At 39.9% G+C, this 18,521-nt stretch overlaps 1 protein-coding gene across 1 annotated transcript in view; it reads right to left on the reverse strand.

Annotated features, from left to right (window-relative positions):
• Grip163 (gamma-tubulin complex component 6) overlaps window positions 1-18,521 on the reverse strand; it is a 916,232-nt gene that overhangs the window by 308,393 nt on the left and 589,318 nt on the right. Inside the window, exon 22 of the mRNA XM_090384619.1 lies at window positions 6,581-6,722. Coding sequence (XP_090240745.1) covers window positions 6,581-6,722 — 142 coding nt within the window. The remainder of the gene's footprint in view (window positions 1-6,580; window positions 6,723-18,521) is intronic.

The raw sequence follows: 18,521 nt of genomic DNA on the forward strand, positions 1-18,521 counted from the left end.
TCGATCTTCTCTCGCTTAAAATCTCTCTACCTCATTGTGTCAAATTCATCTGTTGTATCTACCGTTCTCCCAACTCCACTAATCACTTGGATCTGTTTGACTTCCTCTCTTTGCAACTTGACTTTCTCCAGTGCAACTTTCCGAATAGTGAGGTAATTTTTTTATTCCAGCTGGCTTCCGTTTTCTAGTCACATCGACCCAGGTGGTCAAGATGCTGAGGATTTTACAATTTCTAATGACCTCGCACAGATTGTTCATTTTCCTACCAGAATGCCAGAGAACCCGAACCACACAGCCTACACGCTTGATCTTTTTCTCATAAACAACCCTTCTAAGTATACGGTCGAAGTGAGTGGTTCTTTAGCCACCTCAGATCACAACTTGGTGATTGTCTCTTCTACAATGGAGCCTTTATCTCATGGCTATTCCCAACTTCGTATTGTTTTGCATTACAATAAGCAAAATGGGATGAGCTGCGAGATTTCTTTTCTTCTTTTTCTTGGTTGGATTTCTGTTTCAAAACTTCTGATGTCAACATTTGCTTAGATCATGTCAGTGAAATTATTCTTGTAGAAATGGAATCCTTTATTCCACACTCCACTTTAAAATCTCGTCCTTTATATAAACCTTGGTTTTCCAATAAATGTGCTAAGGCTGTTCAAAGAGAATAATGTTGCATATCATAGTTGGCTTGTTTCCTTCAGTTTCATTTTCTGCCTAGACCAAAGTTTGCAACAATTGTAAAACAGTTATTAAATGGTATAAACTAGATTTTTAGTAGAATAAGAGTAGAAAACTTGCTTCTTGCCTTAATAGTAGCCAAGCATTCTGATCTCTTGCCAAAGCTATTGACCGCAACTTTTGCCCATCTATGCTCCCACCTCTGTCAAAACCAGATGGTTCTGTTGTTACTTCAGCAAAGGATAAAGCAGACCTGCTAGCGTCCCATTTTCTTCCAACTCATGTGTTAATGATCTTGGTAAAACACCTCCCACCATTCCTAACACACTCCATTCAACGCCTCCTGTGGTCTTCCGTCAAAAGGATGTCAGAAGGATTTTTATGAATCTTGATGCTAAGAAAGCTCTGGGTTCTGATGATATTTCTCCATTTGTTCTCAAAACCTGTGCTCCTGAACTGACTCCTGTTCTTTGCTACCTTTTTTCACTTTCTTATTCTAAAGGTGTTTTTCCTTCTGCTTGGAAATTTGCTCATATCCAGTGAGTTCCTAAAAAGGGTGACAAATCCCTCCCATCCAATTATCGTCCCATTGCAATTACTTCTATTATTTCTAAAGTAATGGAGAAATCTATTAACTGTCAACTCTTAAACTACCTAGAAACCTTCCGTCTGATCAACGATCGCCAGTATGGATTCCGTGAGTGTCGATCCACTTGTGATATTCTGGCTTATGCTACCCATTTATGGACAAATTCAATGGAAAAGTTCGGTGAAACACAAGTAGTTGCTCTTAACATCTCAAAGGCTTTTGATCTTCTAAACAAGGTCTTCTAAACAAGATCCCATCTTATGGTTTGCCAACTGTTTTTTGTAATTGGTTATCCAGTTTCCTCTCTGATTGCTCATTGAGGGTGATGGTAGATGGCACTCTGTCTTCTAACTTCTCCACTAATGCTGGGGTCCCCCAAGGTTCAGTTCTTTCCCCCACTCTTTTCCTCTTGTATATTAATGATCTTTTTCCATTGACTGGAATTCCTATTCCTAGTTTTGCCAATGAAAGCACATTGCATTCCACTTTCCATTTTGAGAAACCTTGCATGCTCAATCAGCTTCAACTTCCTGATTATCCGCTACCAATTCTTTAAATGCCGATCTCCAGATAATTCTCCAGTTGGGCAAAGATAACCTAGTTGATTTCAATTCTTCTAAAACTCAGCCTGGTCTTATTTCTCGCAAAAAGGATTCTTCTGCTCCTATGCTTATCTTTGGTGACACTCCAATTTCTAAGCAAGATGATACATCTCTTTTGGGGTTTACCCTGACTTCTAATATCTCTTGGCACAAGCACATTACAAATATTGCTTCCTCCGCATCTAAAAAATCTGCACCTTGGTTTTCTCTTTCGCTCTTTGCGTTACTTTTCTTCCAAACAGCTGTTCACTCTGTACAAATCAAAAATCTGCCCTACCATGGAATATTGTTCCCCCATCTGGGGCGGTGCCCCTAAAAACCTCTCTCGGGCTTCTAGATTCCAATCAGAAGAGGGCAGTTAGGTTAATTAATGACTCCTCTCTAACATAGTCTCTCTACTCGCTGTCTCATTGACATACTGTTTCTGCTGCATGCCTTTTCTACAGATACTTCCATGGGCACTGTTCTTCTGAAATGGCTTCTTCCAGCTCTCTTTTCCCAGCAGTCCGAACATGTGATGCCACCAGCCAACATCCATTTACTGACCAACTTCAAACTCACAGAACCAATGTTTCATCTTTCTCGTTTACTCATTCAACTGCCGTTTTCTGGAACAACCATATTTCCTTTATACGTATTTCCTGAAAATTACTCTACTGAAGTTCAAGTCTAATGTCAACAAATATCTTCTTTCGTTTTCGCAACATCGAACCTAAGCATGGTACTATAGGTTCTAATACCTCTCTTGTTTGGGGTTATCATAAAAAAAACATTTCAATCATAATAGCAGGCCTGGCCCTAGTCAATTTGATTGCCTGCAATGGAACAGCTGTCTTTCCTCCTACTAAAATTAATTCATTATTTTTTAGAATTGATCTTACAATTGAACCTGCCAGTCCTAAATTATTTCACCCAATCACTTGTCATTAACCAGAATCTATTCAAAACGTCTTATTTAATTTTCAAACTGAGTCTTTTTCTTATCTTTGTAGTCTTTGTACTGTGTCCAGCATTGTTTATTTTTCATTCTTATCTGCCATTATTAACTCTTTGAAAATGTCACTGTATTGCATAAATACAATGATCGAGTAAACTGTCCATTACGGACTAGGTCTAACAGTGTACTGAGTCAGACCAGATGACCAGACTTTGGATAAATGCATATAATATAAATATTACAAGCAATACTGCACATTCCTTAACTTTATCATTTTGTCAATAGTTGATATAGGAACCACAAAAAAAAGTCACTGTACTGCAATTAAATTAGAATGTGGAAATGTTTTAATGCTGTTTCACTATTCATTCTCATGCTAAAGACTACATCAATTGAAAGATTTTTGTTGAACATGGCAAAAATTCAATTTGTGCACTGTTAAAAGAGTGTTATAGTGAGTTGTAACAGTGCTATAGTGAGATACGGGTTATAATATAAATAAAGCGCTATAGCGAATCAGCGTAAAGTGAACCATGTTATAGAGGAGGCCTACTGTAATACTCTTGATGTGGTTATCAGCAGTGATTATTCCAACATTAAGAATTTGCTGATAAAGCAATCACCAGGTGGCAGTGATCACAGTATACTGATGTGGGATTTAATTAAAGATGTAACTACCACCAGGGGTAAGGGGAAGGTGTTTGTTTTCATGAAAGTGATCTCAGACAGTTTCTAAATTCTTTACAGTGGGAAAAATTGATGATGTTACCAATGGCAAATTCTAAATGGGAAGCATTCAAGGAATTACTCTGGAAGCTACTAGACTTATCATACCAATTAAGAAACACTCTTCATGTTTTAGGCCCACGTTTTATGGATGTCAGATGAACTTACAAGACTTGTGGCAGAGAAGAAAAACGCATGGGATGAATATAAATTATCAGGCAACACAGAAGCCTATGGTAGATAGGCTTCTGTGTTAGGCCGTAATCAAGTTACAAAGGAGTTTAGGCAAGCAAAGGCAGATTATGAGAAACCTTTGGCAAAGGATGCAAAGAAAGAGACTTCTTTACTTATATAAGCTCTAGAAGGAATGGAATGAATCAGATTGGTCTACTTGATATTGATGGTTCAACTGTTGATGATCCTGCTCAGTTCGCTGACAAACTCAATGAAGATTTTGCATCTACATTCGCACATGAGGAATTCTGTAGGGAAGTGGACAGAATCTTATTAAACTAACAGGGAACTAAATGATTTTGTAATAACTAGAGGAAAGTGGAGAAATTGTTGAGGATAAACATAAAAAAGGCACCTGGTGTGGATGGGATCTATCCAGTTATATTAAAGGAGGCAGCAAAGGAAGCAAGCAAGCACTTAGCCATAATTATGAGAGCATTCTTGGAATCAGGGTAGATCCCCACGAACTGGAGATGTGAAAATATATCCCCAATTCACAAAGGGTGACATGAGTAATTACAGACCTGTTAGTTTAACTTGCAGGATCATCTAGACAAGACAGTACTAATAATTCAGAAACAGCATTGGATTGTTAAGCTGATGTCATGTCTGACCAATTTGATTGGATACTATGATGTCACAAAGAAACTGGATGCAAAAAATAATTTTTATATCACATATTTGCATTTCAGGAAAGCTTTATCATCTTGAGTACTGCCTGCAGGAATGGAGGCCTCATTTTAGGAAGGATGTAGAGTTACTAGAACCAGTACAGAGAAGGGCAACAAGATTGGTGAAAGGAACATAGGGGTTCTCTTACCAGGAGAGGCTTAAATTATGTAAGTTGCAGCATCTGGAGACTAGGCATCTCGAAGTGATCTGATTGAGGTGTACAAGGCCTTGAATGGTTTGAGCAGGCTCAATGCTGATGGGATACTTCCGCTTCCTCAGATTAAGAACCTGAGGGGACACAGATTCAAATTGAGGAAAGACAGTTGTAGAATAGGTGTGTGAAAGTTTGAGTTTACCCAGTGAGTAGTTAATTGCTGGAACAGACTTCCATCTGTTGTGGAAGTTGATATCTTCAAAAAAATTTAAGGTTGAACTAGACAAACATTTGGAGTGACCAGATGAGTGAAATGGGAAGTTTTGTTTTTTTTTTTTCCCCTTTTGGCTGATGCTCTATAAGCTTGCTTTCTTGCATCATATGCCTCATTTAATGCTAATGACAAAGACTACTATACAACAATGGATAAAGGGATGGTTGAGTGGAAGAAGACAGGGAGTTGTAATCAATAGAGACTGCTCTTTGTGGGCTAATGTCATTAGTGGAGTTTCCAATGGTTCTGATTTGGGCCCATTGTTGTTTTGTATATTTATCAATGATATCGAAGAAGGTATAACAGGCTTTGCAGTTGATACAATGGTTGGCATGGCTGTTAATGACAGTATGCTGCTGCAACAGGATCTGAAAAAGATAAATGGGCCAAGAAGTGGCAACTCAAGTTTAACATTGACAAATGCAAAGTACTGCGTATGGGTAGCAGTAACCCCAGAGAAATGTACCAACTAGGTGGTGTTACACTTAGGGTGGTAGAGAATGAAAAAGATCTGGGAGTAATAGTGAAGTCAGATATGAAGTTTCCTGAGTAGTGCAGACAAGCTGCCAGAGCAGGTCATGGGGTATTGTCAGTGACATACAGGAATTTTTCTAGGGTGGATAAGGAGGTTGTTATCACTTTATACAAGGCAGTGGTCAGGACACACCTTCAGTACTGCAGCTCTCATTTTAGGAAGGATGTAGAGTTGGCAGAACGAGTACAGAGGACAACAAGATTGGTGAGGAGAGCAAAAGGGTGCTGTTACCAAGAAAGGCTTATGTTCTGCAAATTACAGGGTCTGGAGACTAGGCACCTGTAAGGTGATCTGATTGAGGTGTATAAGTTCCTGAATGAGTTGAGCAGGCTCAATGCTGATGGCATTCTTCCTCTTGCTCAGATTATTATTATTAGCCAATATGGTGCAAGGAAGCCTGAGGCTTATCCTGCACCAGCCAAAAAAAAAAAATAATAAAAAAAAAATTCTGAATTACCCTGAGAGAGAGAGAGAGAGAGAGAGAGAGAGAGAGAGAGAGAACAAGAGTCAGAAGTAGAAGAGAATCACCAAGAAAGAGAAGAATGATGATATCTAGCTCAGGACCCTGGGTGCGCCAAGCCCATATTCACCAGATGTGAACCCGTGGGGTTATGCACCTGATGGGGCATAAATTCAAATTGAGGAAAGACAGTTGTAGAATAGATGTGTGGAAATGTGCCTTTAGCCAATGGGTGGTGGGTGGTTTATTGCTGGAACAAACTACCATTTGTCGTTGTGGAAAATGATAGCTGAAATAAATTCAAGGAAAAACTGGACAAACTTTTTGATTGAATAGATGGGTTAAATGGGAAGTTTTTTTTTGCTAATGTTGTATAAGCTTTCTTTCTTGCATCATATGCCTCTACTAATGCTAATACTAATGTCCTTTCGATACAACAAACATGTTTCAGTTCCATGGGAGATGCCATAAAGAGATTTGAGTGTACTTCAATTATGAGTACCAAACTGTAACTTGTTAACTATTTTTTGAAATTTACCAATCATATTTGTTTTTTTTTAGCTATGCTTCCTTCATTAAGAGGAATGAATTTTATGTGAAATTTTTAGATTACTAAATCAGGCCATTTCTATGGTGCACAGAAATGTCAAAATTTCATATGAATAACACCAGTCAAATGGGTGCACATATATCTATATGCACTCACAAATACTTACTGAGCTTCCAGTGGAGGTAGAAGAGATCTGTTCATTAATGTTGGAAGAGGAACATATGAACAACTTGAAATATCATCAATTTTTTCATCAATGGTACAAAATTTTGGTATATTAGTAGATAAGTCAGAGAAAGGTGGATCATCTGGAAGGAATAAATGTTAATCATTATAAATTTTTTTTTGTTTTAGATTAAGCAATGCAAACTAAAGTTTCTCACTAGTTACTAAATTTATCCACAAATAAAGCAATCGAATGATAATATTAATAAAAACAGACATTGGGACAAAAAAAAAGTTATCACTGCACTGATTACTGATCAGAATACTTACTGTACTAATGAACAAACAGTTCAGAATCAAGTACTGGAAAGCAGTCCACAAAAAATTGCAAATTTCAAACAGATGCACTGTCAATTAATGAAATTTGTGCTTTTTAGTATTTATAAGAATATTAATTTTCAATGAGTACTTGTGCACCATGTACTCTACAGGCAACAATAAAGTACTTCTCACAAAATAAAACCTTTGCATCTTGTTTTAGACTCTCCAGAAACTTGGCAGATGATATGGCTATGACAGAGTCAAAATCATCCCGTCTAGTATGGTAATCTATTTGCAAAATGCAAATGGCAGATTTGTTATACAGTTGGTATAAAAACTGCTTGTATATATCTTCTTTATTCATTTTACTGATTCCCTTCAGGGCCTTATCAGCACCCCCTAAAAAGATGTCTGCTTAGAAACTGCAGACCACTAAGCTTTGCAGTCTGCACTTTCTAAGCTGTATGTACATGGATATCAATCAGCACCCCCTCAACAATCTGGTTGCCCCTTCTTCGAATTCATTCTAGAAGTTCTATGTCTTTCTTTCATATGTGACCTCCACACTTGAATATAATATTCTAAATGTGGTTTCACTGTTGTCTATGTGAAGGAAGCTCCTCTATATCATAGAATACGAATAGAATAGAATACGAATAGAATAGAATACCCACCAACCACCCCAGCGGGTGGTTGGTGGGTGGAACAGACTTCCATCCCTTGTCGTGGAAGTTGATAGCCTAAATAAGTTTAAGGCTCAGCTGGACAGGTATTTCGAACGAACAGAGGGGTGAAGTGGAAGTGGTTATTTTTATTTATTTATGTTACTTTTTTTTTTTTTGGCTGATGCTGCATAAGCTTGCTTTCTTGCATCAAATGCCTCTACTAATGCTAATGCTAATGCTAATACCATGCGCTGCCTTCACAGCTGCCAGTTTACATTGCATGGAAAATTTCATAATAGACTGATTTGTAACTCATGGCTTTTTTGTCCAGGCACACTTTTAATGCCATAATCCACCCATCTTGTAGGTCCTGGATTTCTGTTCTCTCAGTGGAAAAGCTTACATATAGAATTAAACTTCTGAGTATAATAAGAAACTGTATAGGAAAATAGAGTGGGCGAGTAAATCAGAGAGTCTTATAATGGGGAATTTTAATTTCCCAAATATTGACTGGAATTTGTGGGTTGGTCATTCATACACTAGCAAGGCTTTTATCGATTTCTTGGATGATTGTTTTCTACATCAGCATGTTCGGGAGGCAACTAGAGGGAGTAATACTCTTGATCTGATTATCAGTAGTGATTTTTCATGCATTAAGAATCTGCAGATAAAGGATCCACTAGGTGGCAGTGATCACAGTGTGCTGAAGTGGGATTTACTCAATGAGGTAACTACCATCAGGGGTAAAGGGAAGGGTTTTTGCTTTTGTAAAGGCGACTACGGTGGTCTGAGACAGCATTTAAATTCTATATGGTGGGACGAACTAATGATGTTACCAATGGCAAATTCAAAATGGGAAGCATTAAAAAAATTTATCTTGGAAGCTACTAGGCTTTACATACCAACTAAGAAATATTGTTCAAGGTTTAGGCCTAAATGGATGTCAAATGAACTAATGAGACATATGGCAGAGAAGAAAAATGCATGGGATACATACAAATTAACACGTGATACAGAAGCCTATGATAGATACAAGTTGATCTGTAACCAAGTTACAAAGGAGGTTAGGCAGGCAAAGGCAGATTTTGAGAAATCCTTGGCAAAGGATGCAAAGAAAAACAACAAAGAGTTCTTTACCTATGTAAACTCTAGAAGGAAAGGGATGAATCAGATTGGTGCACTGGATATTGATGGTTCAACTGTTGATGATCCTGCTCAGGTGGCTAACAAACAATGAATATTTTGCATCTTCATTCACCCATGAGGAGTTATTCAGGGAGGGGAAAGGCAGAGGTGTATTCAACTCTGGCAGTAGGCTAGATAATCTTGTAATAAGTGAGGGTAAAGTGGAGGAGAAATTGTTGAAGATAAGCACAAGAAAGGCACCTAGGGTGGATGAAATCTGTCCAGTTATATTAAAAGAGGTGGCAAAGGAAGTAAGCAAACCCTTAGCCATAATTATGAGAGCTTCCTTGGACACAGGGGAGGTACCCTTAGACTGGAGATGTGCAAATGTGACCCCAATTCACAAAGGAGGATCAAAGGGAGACACAGGTAACTGCAGGTAATAACAGGTCAACCTGTTAGTTAAACTAACAGGTTGACCTGTTAGTTTAACTTGTGTTCCAGGGAAATTAATTGAGTCACTGGTTAAAGAAGCACTGCAGGATCATCCAGACAAGACTTCAGTTATAGCTCAGACACAGCATGGTTTTGTTAAGGTAAAGTCTTGCCTGACCAATTTGATTGGATACCATGATGTGGTCACAAAGGAACTGGATGCAGGGAATAACTTTGATATCATATATTTGGATCTTAGAAAGGCTTTTGACACTGTTGCACATGGAAGACTGCTGAAAAAATTGGAGCAGTGTGGCATTGGAGGCAAATTGCTGCTATGGATAAAGGGGTGGTTGAGGGGGAGAAGACAGAAAGTGGTAATCAATAGACACTGCTCATCGTGGACTAATGTTATTAGTCGAGTCCCTCAGAGTTCAGTGTTGGGTCCATTGTTGTTTTCTGTATTTATAAATAATATTGATGATGGTATATCAAGCTTAATGTCCAAGTTTGAGACGATACGAAGGTTGGCAGGGTTGATAAGGCACTAATGACAGTACGCTGCTGTAACAGGATCTAGAAAAGTTGAGCATATGAAGTTTAACATTGACAAATGTAAAGTATTACACATGGGAAGCAGTAATCCCAGAGTGATGTATCAACTCTGTGGTACTACACTGACAGTGGTAGAGAGCGAAAAGGACGTGGGGGTAATTGTGCAGGCAGATATGAAGTTTTCTGAGCAGTGCAGACAGTCTGCAAGAGTAGCTCATAGTGTCTTGTCAATGATATACAGGAATTTTTCTAGCAGGGATAAGGAGGTGATTATCCCCTTGTATAAGGCAATGGTAATGCCACACTTTGAGTACAGTATACAGGTCTGGAGGCTTCATTTTAAGAAGGATGTAGAGCTGTAGGAACGAGTACAGAGAAGGGCAACAAGATTAGTAAATGGAACAAAGGGGTGCTCTTACGAAGAAAGGCTTAAATTTTGCAAATTACAGTGTCTGGAGGCTAGGCGCACCTGCGAGGTGATCTGATTGAGGTGTATTGAGCCTTGAATGGTTTGGGCATGATCAATGCTGATGAGATTCTTCCTCTTGATCAGAATAATCACCTTAGAGGGGGAATAAATTCAAATTGAGGAAAGACAGATTTAGGATAGATGTGCAGAAGTTTGTCTTTAGCCAGCGGGTAGTTGGTTGGTGGAACAGACTTCCATTCTTTGTTGTGGAAGTTGATAGCCTAAATAAATTTAAGGCTGAGCTGGACAGGTACTTGGAATGAATGGAGGGGTGAAATGGGAGCGTTGTTTTTTTTTTGCTGATGCTGTTGTTGTTGTTTTGGGGGCTTTACGGCGCAAGGACAGCAAAGGCCATAATGCGCCTAACTATGGTGATGTTAAATCTTGAATTGCGTCCGTATAGATGCTGTTCAAATTTATATTTATATTGTGTTGTATAGTTTTATATGTTTGAGGAAATCAAAAATTTTGGACACCTGTGGTGTGTCTCCTAGTAGATCAGAAATGCTGAGAGAGGTGTTCGTCATGGGAAATGAAATAAACATAGCTTGTCGCTGAATACTGTACTTGGGACAATCAATAAGTAGATGGTGGACAGTGAGCTGAGTGTTGCAGTTTGTACACAGTGGTGGGTCAGTGGCTGCCAGCAAATAAAGATGTGTCAGGTGTGTGTGTGGCCTATCCTTAATCGGGCTAATACAACTTCGTCATGTCGGTTCTCACGGATACTAGATCTCCATGGTTTTAGATATTTTTTTATGCCAAGTAGCTTATTGTTGGCTTGATTCTGCCAGATATGTTGCCATAGTTCAAGGCATCGCTTATTTATAATGTATTTATAGTCAGATATAGGTGTAGTGAAGGATTGGTCTATAGGATCGGTAGCAGTTTTGGCAGCTAGGTCGGCCTGTTCGTTTCCAGAAATGCCAGCGTGACCAGGGATCCAACATAACAGAACCTGTTTTTTCTTCTGGTTTAACTTGGTCAGAGTATTCCAGATCTGTCTAAGTAAGGGGTTATCATTTTTTGTATTGTGTTGTATAGCTTGGATAGCACTAATGGAGTCGGTATAAATAACGCTGTGGAGTCTTGTTCTTGAGAGTGTGTAGTTTAAGGCTATGTGGATAGCACAGAGTTCTGCAGTATAGCTGCTACATTCGGTGGGGAGTTTTTTGGACAAAGTGATGTTAGGAAATACTGCTGCTGCACCGACATGCTTTTCAGTTTTAGATCCATCTGTGTAGATCGGTGTGTACTGGCCGTGCTGGGTTCTCAGTGTGGCATGTATTTGTAGCAAGTTCTGTTGGGACATGGTGTGTTTTCCCCAGGCTGTGAATGAAAAGTCACACGGCGGTATATGATACATCCATGGTGGGACTGCATGAGAGGCAGTAGTCTGTATCTTACTCAGGTCAATTTGCCAGTCAACTTGTAGTGAGCGAAGACGTATCCCAGTTGGTGGGTTTATTGATGGGTAAGCTCTATAAAGGTTTTCCCATTTAGGATAGAAAACACCATTCCAAGTAGGGTGGTTTGGATGCCCTTTGAGTTTTGCGGCATAATTTAATAAAAGCATTTGTCTCCGTAGCTGTAAGGGTGTTTCATGCGCTTCGGTATATAGGCTCTGAACCGGTGATGTACGGTACGCCCCCAGTGCAAGACAAAGGGCGCTGTGGTGTACAGGATCAAGCCAACGTAAAGGGCTTGGTCTAGCAGAGCTATATACGACAGAACCATAATCCAGACGTGACCGTATTAGTGCACGGTAGAGATTTAGCAGCGTGTAACGGTCAGCTCCCCACGTTGTGCCCGATAGAACTCTTAGAATGTTAAGCTTTTTAAGACAGTTAGTCCGGAGCGTTTTTATATGATCAAGGAAAGTGAGTTTTTGGTCGAATATCACACCCAGAAAGCGAACACTAGGGACCACAGGTATGACCTGATTTTCTAGTCTAAGTTCCGGATGTTGGTGTAGGTTTCGCTTTCTACAGAAATGTATCCCAACTGTTTTTTGGTGTGAGAGACGAAAACCATTGTTTTGGGACCATTTGGCTATTTTGTTGATAGCACATTGCAACTGCCTTTCTATCATTCGCATGTTAGGCGAATGGCAGGCGATACTGAAGTCATCAGCGTACAGGGTAGTGGATATCGTTTGTGGTAGGTCGTGTGTTATTGAATTCATTATTATACTAAAGAGAGTAGCACTTAGCACTGACCCTTGTGGTACTCCTTCTTCCTGGATGAATTTTGAAGATAACTGGTTGTGAACTCTAACTTGAAATGAGCAGCAATGTAGGAAGTTTCTGATAAACTGTGGTAGGTGTCCGCGAAATCCCAGATCGTATAGGGTTCGCATAATACCATATCTCCAAGAAGTGTCAAAGGCTTTTTCGATGTCAAAGAAGACCATTGCAAGATGTTCTTTTCTGACGAAGGCATCCCGGATGTTTATTTCTGTCTTGATCAAAAGGTCAAGAGTGGATCTACCTTCCCGGAAACCGCATTGCACAGGATTTAGGAGATCATTTTCAGCTAGAAACCAGGTTAGGCGGGCGTTAACCATTTTTTCCATGACCTTGCTCATACAGCTAGTGAGTGCAATAGGTCGATAATGTTGCGGATTTGTAGGGTCTTTGCCTGGTTTTGGAAAAGCCAGAATGTATGCGTGGTGCCATTTGTCGGGGAACGTGTTTTCTTTGAATATTCTGTTATAGAGGAGTAACAGAGTCTTGAGAGCCGGTTCGGTGAGTTTTGCTATCACGATGTAGTGGATTCCATCTGGCCCTGCTGCACTGAGTTTAGTAGACGATAGAGCATGATGCAACTCTGACACTGTGAAGGGGAGATTGTACGCAGAAATTGATGCTGATTCAAAATTGATACGTTTTTTTTCAGCTTGTGCTTTGTGTGCCTGAAAATATTGCGAGTATGATGTTGCGGCTGATATATTCATGAAAGTTTTACCCAGGGTGTTTGCGATATCCTCAGGTTTTGTGATATCATGGCCATTGACAGTGAGCATGGGACAGTTGACACGTGGGTGTTTTGCGTACATCCGCTGTATTTTTGCCCATATTGTTTGAGTTTTTGTCGTGCTTGTGATTGTGGATGCAAAGCGTCTCCATGCTTCCCTTCTACTAGTCTGCCTGACTCGTTTTGCCCTTGCTCTTGCCTGTGCCGACAGGGCTAGCCGAGTGGGTAAAGTACCTGCCCGGCAACCCAAAGGTCGCGGGTTCGATTCCCGCCTCGGGCTTGGATCAAAGTACTGCAAAAACCTTGGGAGGTGCAATATGGCCACAGAAGCCGATGCGCCAACAACTACCAAATCAATCAATCAATCAAGCTCTTGCCTGTTTAAAGCGGATGAGGTTTTCTGTTGTGGGGAACTTCCTGAAGATGTTCCATGCTTTGTTCTTCTGTTTTTTAGCTGCATTACATTCATCATTCCACCACACTTTTGATTTGGCCGATATTTTTGTGGATTGTTTTGGAATTGCTTTGTCTGCTGCCTGCAGTATTTGATTAGATATGTATTCTACTGCCAGGTTTATGGATGTTTGTTGGATCTGGTTTTCTTCTAGTATTGCTAGCTGCTTGTACACATCCCATTCAGCTTTTGAAAAGTTCCATTTGGGGATCCGATAAGAGTGGTGGGGAATGCTTGTGTTAATGCGACATATCACAGGATAATGATCACTGCCCAGCGGATTGCTGTGAATAGTCCATCCAAATAGAGGATATATGGTTGCTGTGCACAGAGAGACATCAATAGCTGATGTAGATCCTGTCGGAAGATGTGTATAGGTGTGAGCCCCATTATTGAGAGTTATCAGATTCTGTTGATCGAGTAATTTTTCAATGATTTGTCCACGCTTGTCCAGATTGTGGTTTCTCCACAGCGGATGGTGACTGTTGAGGTCTCCTAAGATACAGTAGGGTTTGGGAAGTTGTATTACTAATTCTTCTAAATCGGCATAGCTTATATTTTGGTTAGGTGGCAAGTATAGTGAGACTATGGTTAAATCAAAGTTGATATTGACTCGTGCAGCAACTGCCTCAAGGTTTGTTTTTAGCGGGAGTGGCTTTGAGGGTATCTGGGCATTGATAATCAGTGCTACTCCTCCATGGGCAGGATTGTTCGAATTTTGTGCAACACGATCTTGACGATGTATTATGTATTTCCGAAGGGAAACATTTATATTTGGTGTCAGGTTGGTTTCCTGTAAGCAAAAGGCAATAGGGTCATATTGTGAAAGAAGATCTTGGATGTCGGACAAGTTACTGCGATAGCCTCTGCAGTTCCACTGTAAGAAAGTAAGCATTATTTGGGTTTAGTGGAACCCTCGACTTCTTTTCGAGGGACAGAAGATTTGCCTCGGTCAAGTTTAACTTTTCCCTTCTTTGGGAAATAAGGTTTCCCTGTATCCATCTCCTCATTGGAGAACAGTTCTAGAACCTGTTCGTCGTGATTCAAATTGTCTTCTGAGTCCATGTATTCTGTTTGGTTTGAGTCAGGAGTAGAAGATACTGTGGTATTCTGTTGAATGGCATCAGGTTGTACTGAGATTGGTGTATTTATGGCTTTGCTTTGTTTGTTTTTCATTTGGGGCGTTGGTACTGGGGACAACAGTGACCTTTCCCATTCAGCTAGTGATTTACTTGGTGGTATAGATACTTCCGTTTGGGTAGAAATTGATATGTGTTTTGTGGTTATTTGTGCATAAGTGGGCTTATTAGTATTTGGAACCGGTAGGGATTTTTTGGCCTCTTGGTAGGTTACGTTATGTTCGGTTTTGTACCGCTGTATCTTTTTTTCACGCTGCCAAAGGGAACACTCTTTGGAATATGCTGGGTGTGCCTCTTTACAGTTCAGACAGATTGGTCTTGTGGCTGTGTAGTCAGTACTAATGTGTTCAGTGGATCCACACGTGGCACAGGCAGCTACTCCTCTGCAGACTGTCTGTGAGTGCCCAAATTTCTGGCATTTATAGCAGCGTAATGGGTTCGGGATGTACGGTTTAACTCGGCAGTTAAGGTAGCCTGCTTTTATCACTGTTGGTGGCTTGGGATTGTCAAAAGTAAGTATTATGTTCCGTGTAGGAACTAGTATGCCATCTTTCTTTGTCATAATTCGTCTGACAGTAATGATTCCTTGGTCGTGTAATTCTTGTTTTAGTTCTTCGTCTGACACGTTCATGAGGTCCCATTAGGTGATGACACCTCTTGGCGTGTTCAGGGAAATGTGGGGTGAAACGGCGATAGAAGTTCCACCAAAAGTTTTCAGTTTTTGTAGTTGCTCAGCCTGTCGAGCAGTGGCAACTTCAACTAGTAGGTCACCTGATCTTAGACGACGGACTGTCTTTGGAGTTCCTATTGTGCTTTCTAGGCATTTCTGCACTAGAAATGGAGAGAGCTTTCCAACTGGTTGTTCTTCAGTTGAATGAATAATATAGAATGTTGGAGTTCGGATTCTGCCTACGTCAGTCTTTTGACGTTTTGCTGTGACAGAACCAGACTCCTCTTGTTCTTGTCTTGTCAAGGTTTCTTCTATGCACCCAGTGTTTTTCTGGGTTTTACTGACTTCTTGCTCCATTTCGCCCTGGAAGGGAGACCTTTTCCCCTCCAGGTTACCGGCCCCGCCACGTGGAGGCAGGAGCAGTGCCACCTTTGTGACCAAGCGGTAGTGGGTTAGTAGTAATGCAAAATAAAAGAAAAAAAAGAAAGAAGGTTACTTTTACCCTGTTCAAGTAAAGTGATTTCTTTACTGAAGCTTATTTAATTGATTGTTAGTGTAACGCTGTAAATAAAGAAGACGATTTTATTTATTCAAGAGAGCGCAAATTCACTGGCAAAGACACTTGATCACAAAATCGCTTGGCACCTGGGACTTGCTGATGCTGCATCATATGCCTCTACTAATGCTAATGCTAAAAATGGCATGATTCTGGCTGGTAACCACCCTTCCTACCTTTAAATCAGCAAACTTTTAAAATTTACTTTGCATTCCTTTATGAATGTCATTAAAGAAGATAAGAAACAGAAAATCTCCCTAACATTGATACCTGAGGGCTTTGCTTCACTGGACCACCCTGAGTAATGACCACTTATGCCTACACTCTCTTCTGTCTCTTTGCCAGCCTTTTTTCCGCCATTAATCTCAATTTGCTCCATTCATATTATATTCTCTGGGAGAAACATAATAAAAGCTTTACTGAAGTCATGGTAAATAATGTCAGAGTTTTGTTTCATCCAAATGTCTTAAGACTCCATCATAATAATTAACTAGATTGGTTAGGCAAGACTTCCCCTCCATGAATCCATGCTGTGATCAAATATTTCTATCGAGATGGTCCTGTTTTGCATTCTTAATCAGAGACTCAATGATATTACTCACCACTGGAGTCAAAATCAGTAGTCTACTATTGCTGATCGTGTGTTTGGCATCTCGTTTGTGGACTGGGAAGACAGCACTTCTCCAGTCCAGGGGATCTCCCCAGAGTCTAATGATGATGATGCACTCAGATGCAGCCTTTATTTAGTAAAACTGGACACTATATCTAATCCTGGAACCTCACATTCAGTAAGCTTCAGTAGTTTCTACATATGCTCTTCTCTGAGATTGATATCGCCCTTAATTTATAGCAGTCCAACTTCTTGTCACTGATTCCTTGTGGTTCAAATGATCTTTCAACTGTACAGATCATTGCACCTATTCAACTCATCTTCCACTTCTGCTGGGCTTTCCATGACTTCTGCAGTTTGATCAAGTAAGAAGCCTATGTGATTTACTCTCTTCCTTTTTGTATTCATGTACAAAAAACCTGTCTCCATTTTTAGCTCATTTTGCCAGGGATTTCTTATATACAGCTTTCATCTGTCTTATCCCATCAGTAGTTTTGTTAAATATACATTTATAATACTCATATAAATCAGTATCTTAATCAGGGGCATTCCTAAGGTATGTGTCAGCTGGGTGCCAATTGAAATCTGATGCCCTTTTTAAAATTTTCTTCATATATGTATGTAAGTTTCAGGTTTTCAAGTGCCCCTTGAATATTGGTGCCCGGGTGCAGTACACCCCTTGCACCCTCGAGATGGCCCACCCCTGATCTTGATAGTCTGCAACTATTCCATGCTTTTTCTTTAGTGCAATCATACCTTTAACCTCTTTGGTTGGTCATCCACTTAGACATCTTTCTTTTGTGAAACTTCTAAATAAATTTTTCTGTTTATACTCCGGGACGACCAAACGGTCAGAGGAGTTCGCATGATAAATTGAATACAGGAAACAGCACCATATTCAGCAGTCACGGGCTTGAACCCCGGTCACTCAAGGCACGTGTACTTATGCACCCGCGTGCCTGACCACTAGGCTACGGCTGTACAGCTTACAGAATAAGTAGCTGCTGCCCCTTGAATACTTTCCATAATGAACTAGTATTCAGCAGCTATTTTTTTCTCTAGTTCATAGAGCCCAAGAAATATCTCAATCCATTATAGTCTCTTCTTTTAAAACTGAAGTCCTCTCCCTCTTCCCTTGACCACAGAAATCTCTTTGGGCACTAACTGATATTTGCCACTGTCAAATTTTATATGCAGAGTAGATCCATGGTGTGAACCAAGTCAAGAATATTAGAGCCCTTTGTATTTTCTCTGACATACGTAATAAATAACAATCATCTGGATTGCTCAGAAATCTGTTTCCCCCAAGTATTTTGCCTGTTCATGATTTCCAATCTAGAAGAGGTAGATTGAAGTTGTCCATAATGAGGCAGTCACACTTGGCTGCCCATTCAAATTGCATATAGAGATTTTTTGTTGTACCCTCAGTAGCGTTTGGTTTTTAACATACCTTGACTATATAAATTTACAAGTTAAATTCTGTATATCTTTTGCATCCCTTACCTTCAAATGCTAAATAAATTTAACAGTTGCTTAAATACAAATTTCCCAATGGTATGTGACTGCTTGTGGTTTTTCAACTTATTTCAATACTGTATTTATGACTGTGCATATGGTAATTACAGGTTGCAAGATCTCACAGAAAGGGTGCAAATGTGATTTTGGCCTATTTCACTAAACTGAATCATTCCAATGGCTCCCTAACTTCCTGAATTAGCAGTTCCTCAAATCCTAGGGCTTCTTCAATGACACTAGCAAAAACCCTTGCATTACTTCTTTTCAAATGAATTCCATCTTTACAAAACAAATTTCTTCTATTAACTAGGGCAGGCCACGCTTAGAAAAATTTCTTCCCATAAAGCCACATAGAGAACCTCAAGGCTAGAGTCAATCTACAAGCCGTTCATCAAAATTCCCTCCTGTCATGCCTGGGCAGAATTGCATATGCAAGAATATTCTATCAGGTC

Source organism: Mastigoproctus giganteus, chromosome 11, assembly GCF_048544385.1.
Source record: "Mastigoproctus giganteus isolate SK-2022 chromosome 11, ASM4854438v1, whole genome shotgun sequence".
In the NCBI taxonomy this organism is placed as follows: Eukaryota; Metazoa; Arthropoda; class Arachnida; order Uropygi; family Thelyphonidae; genus Mastigoproctus; species Mastigoproctus giganteus.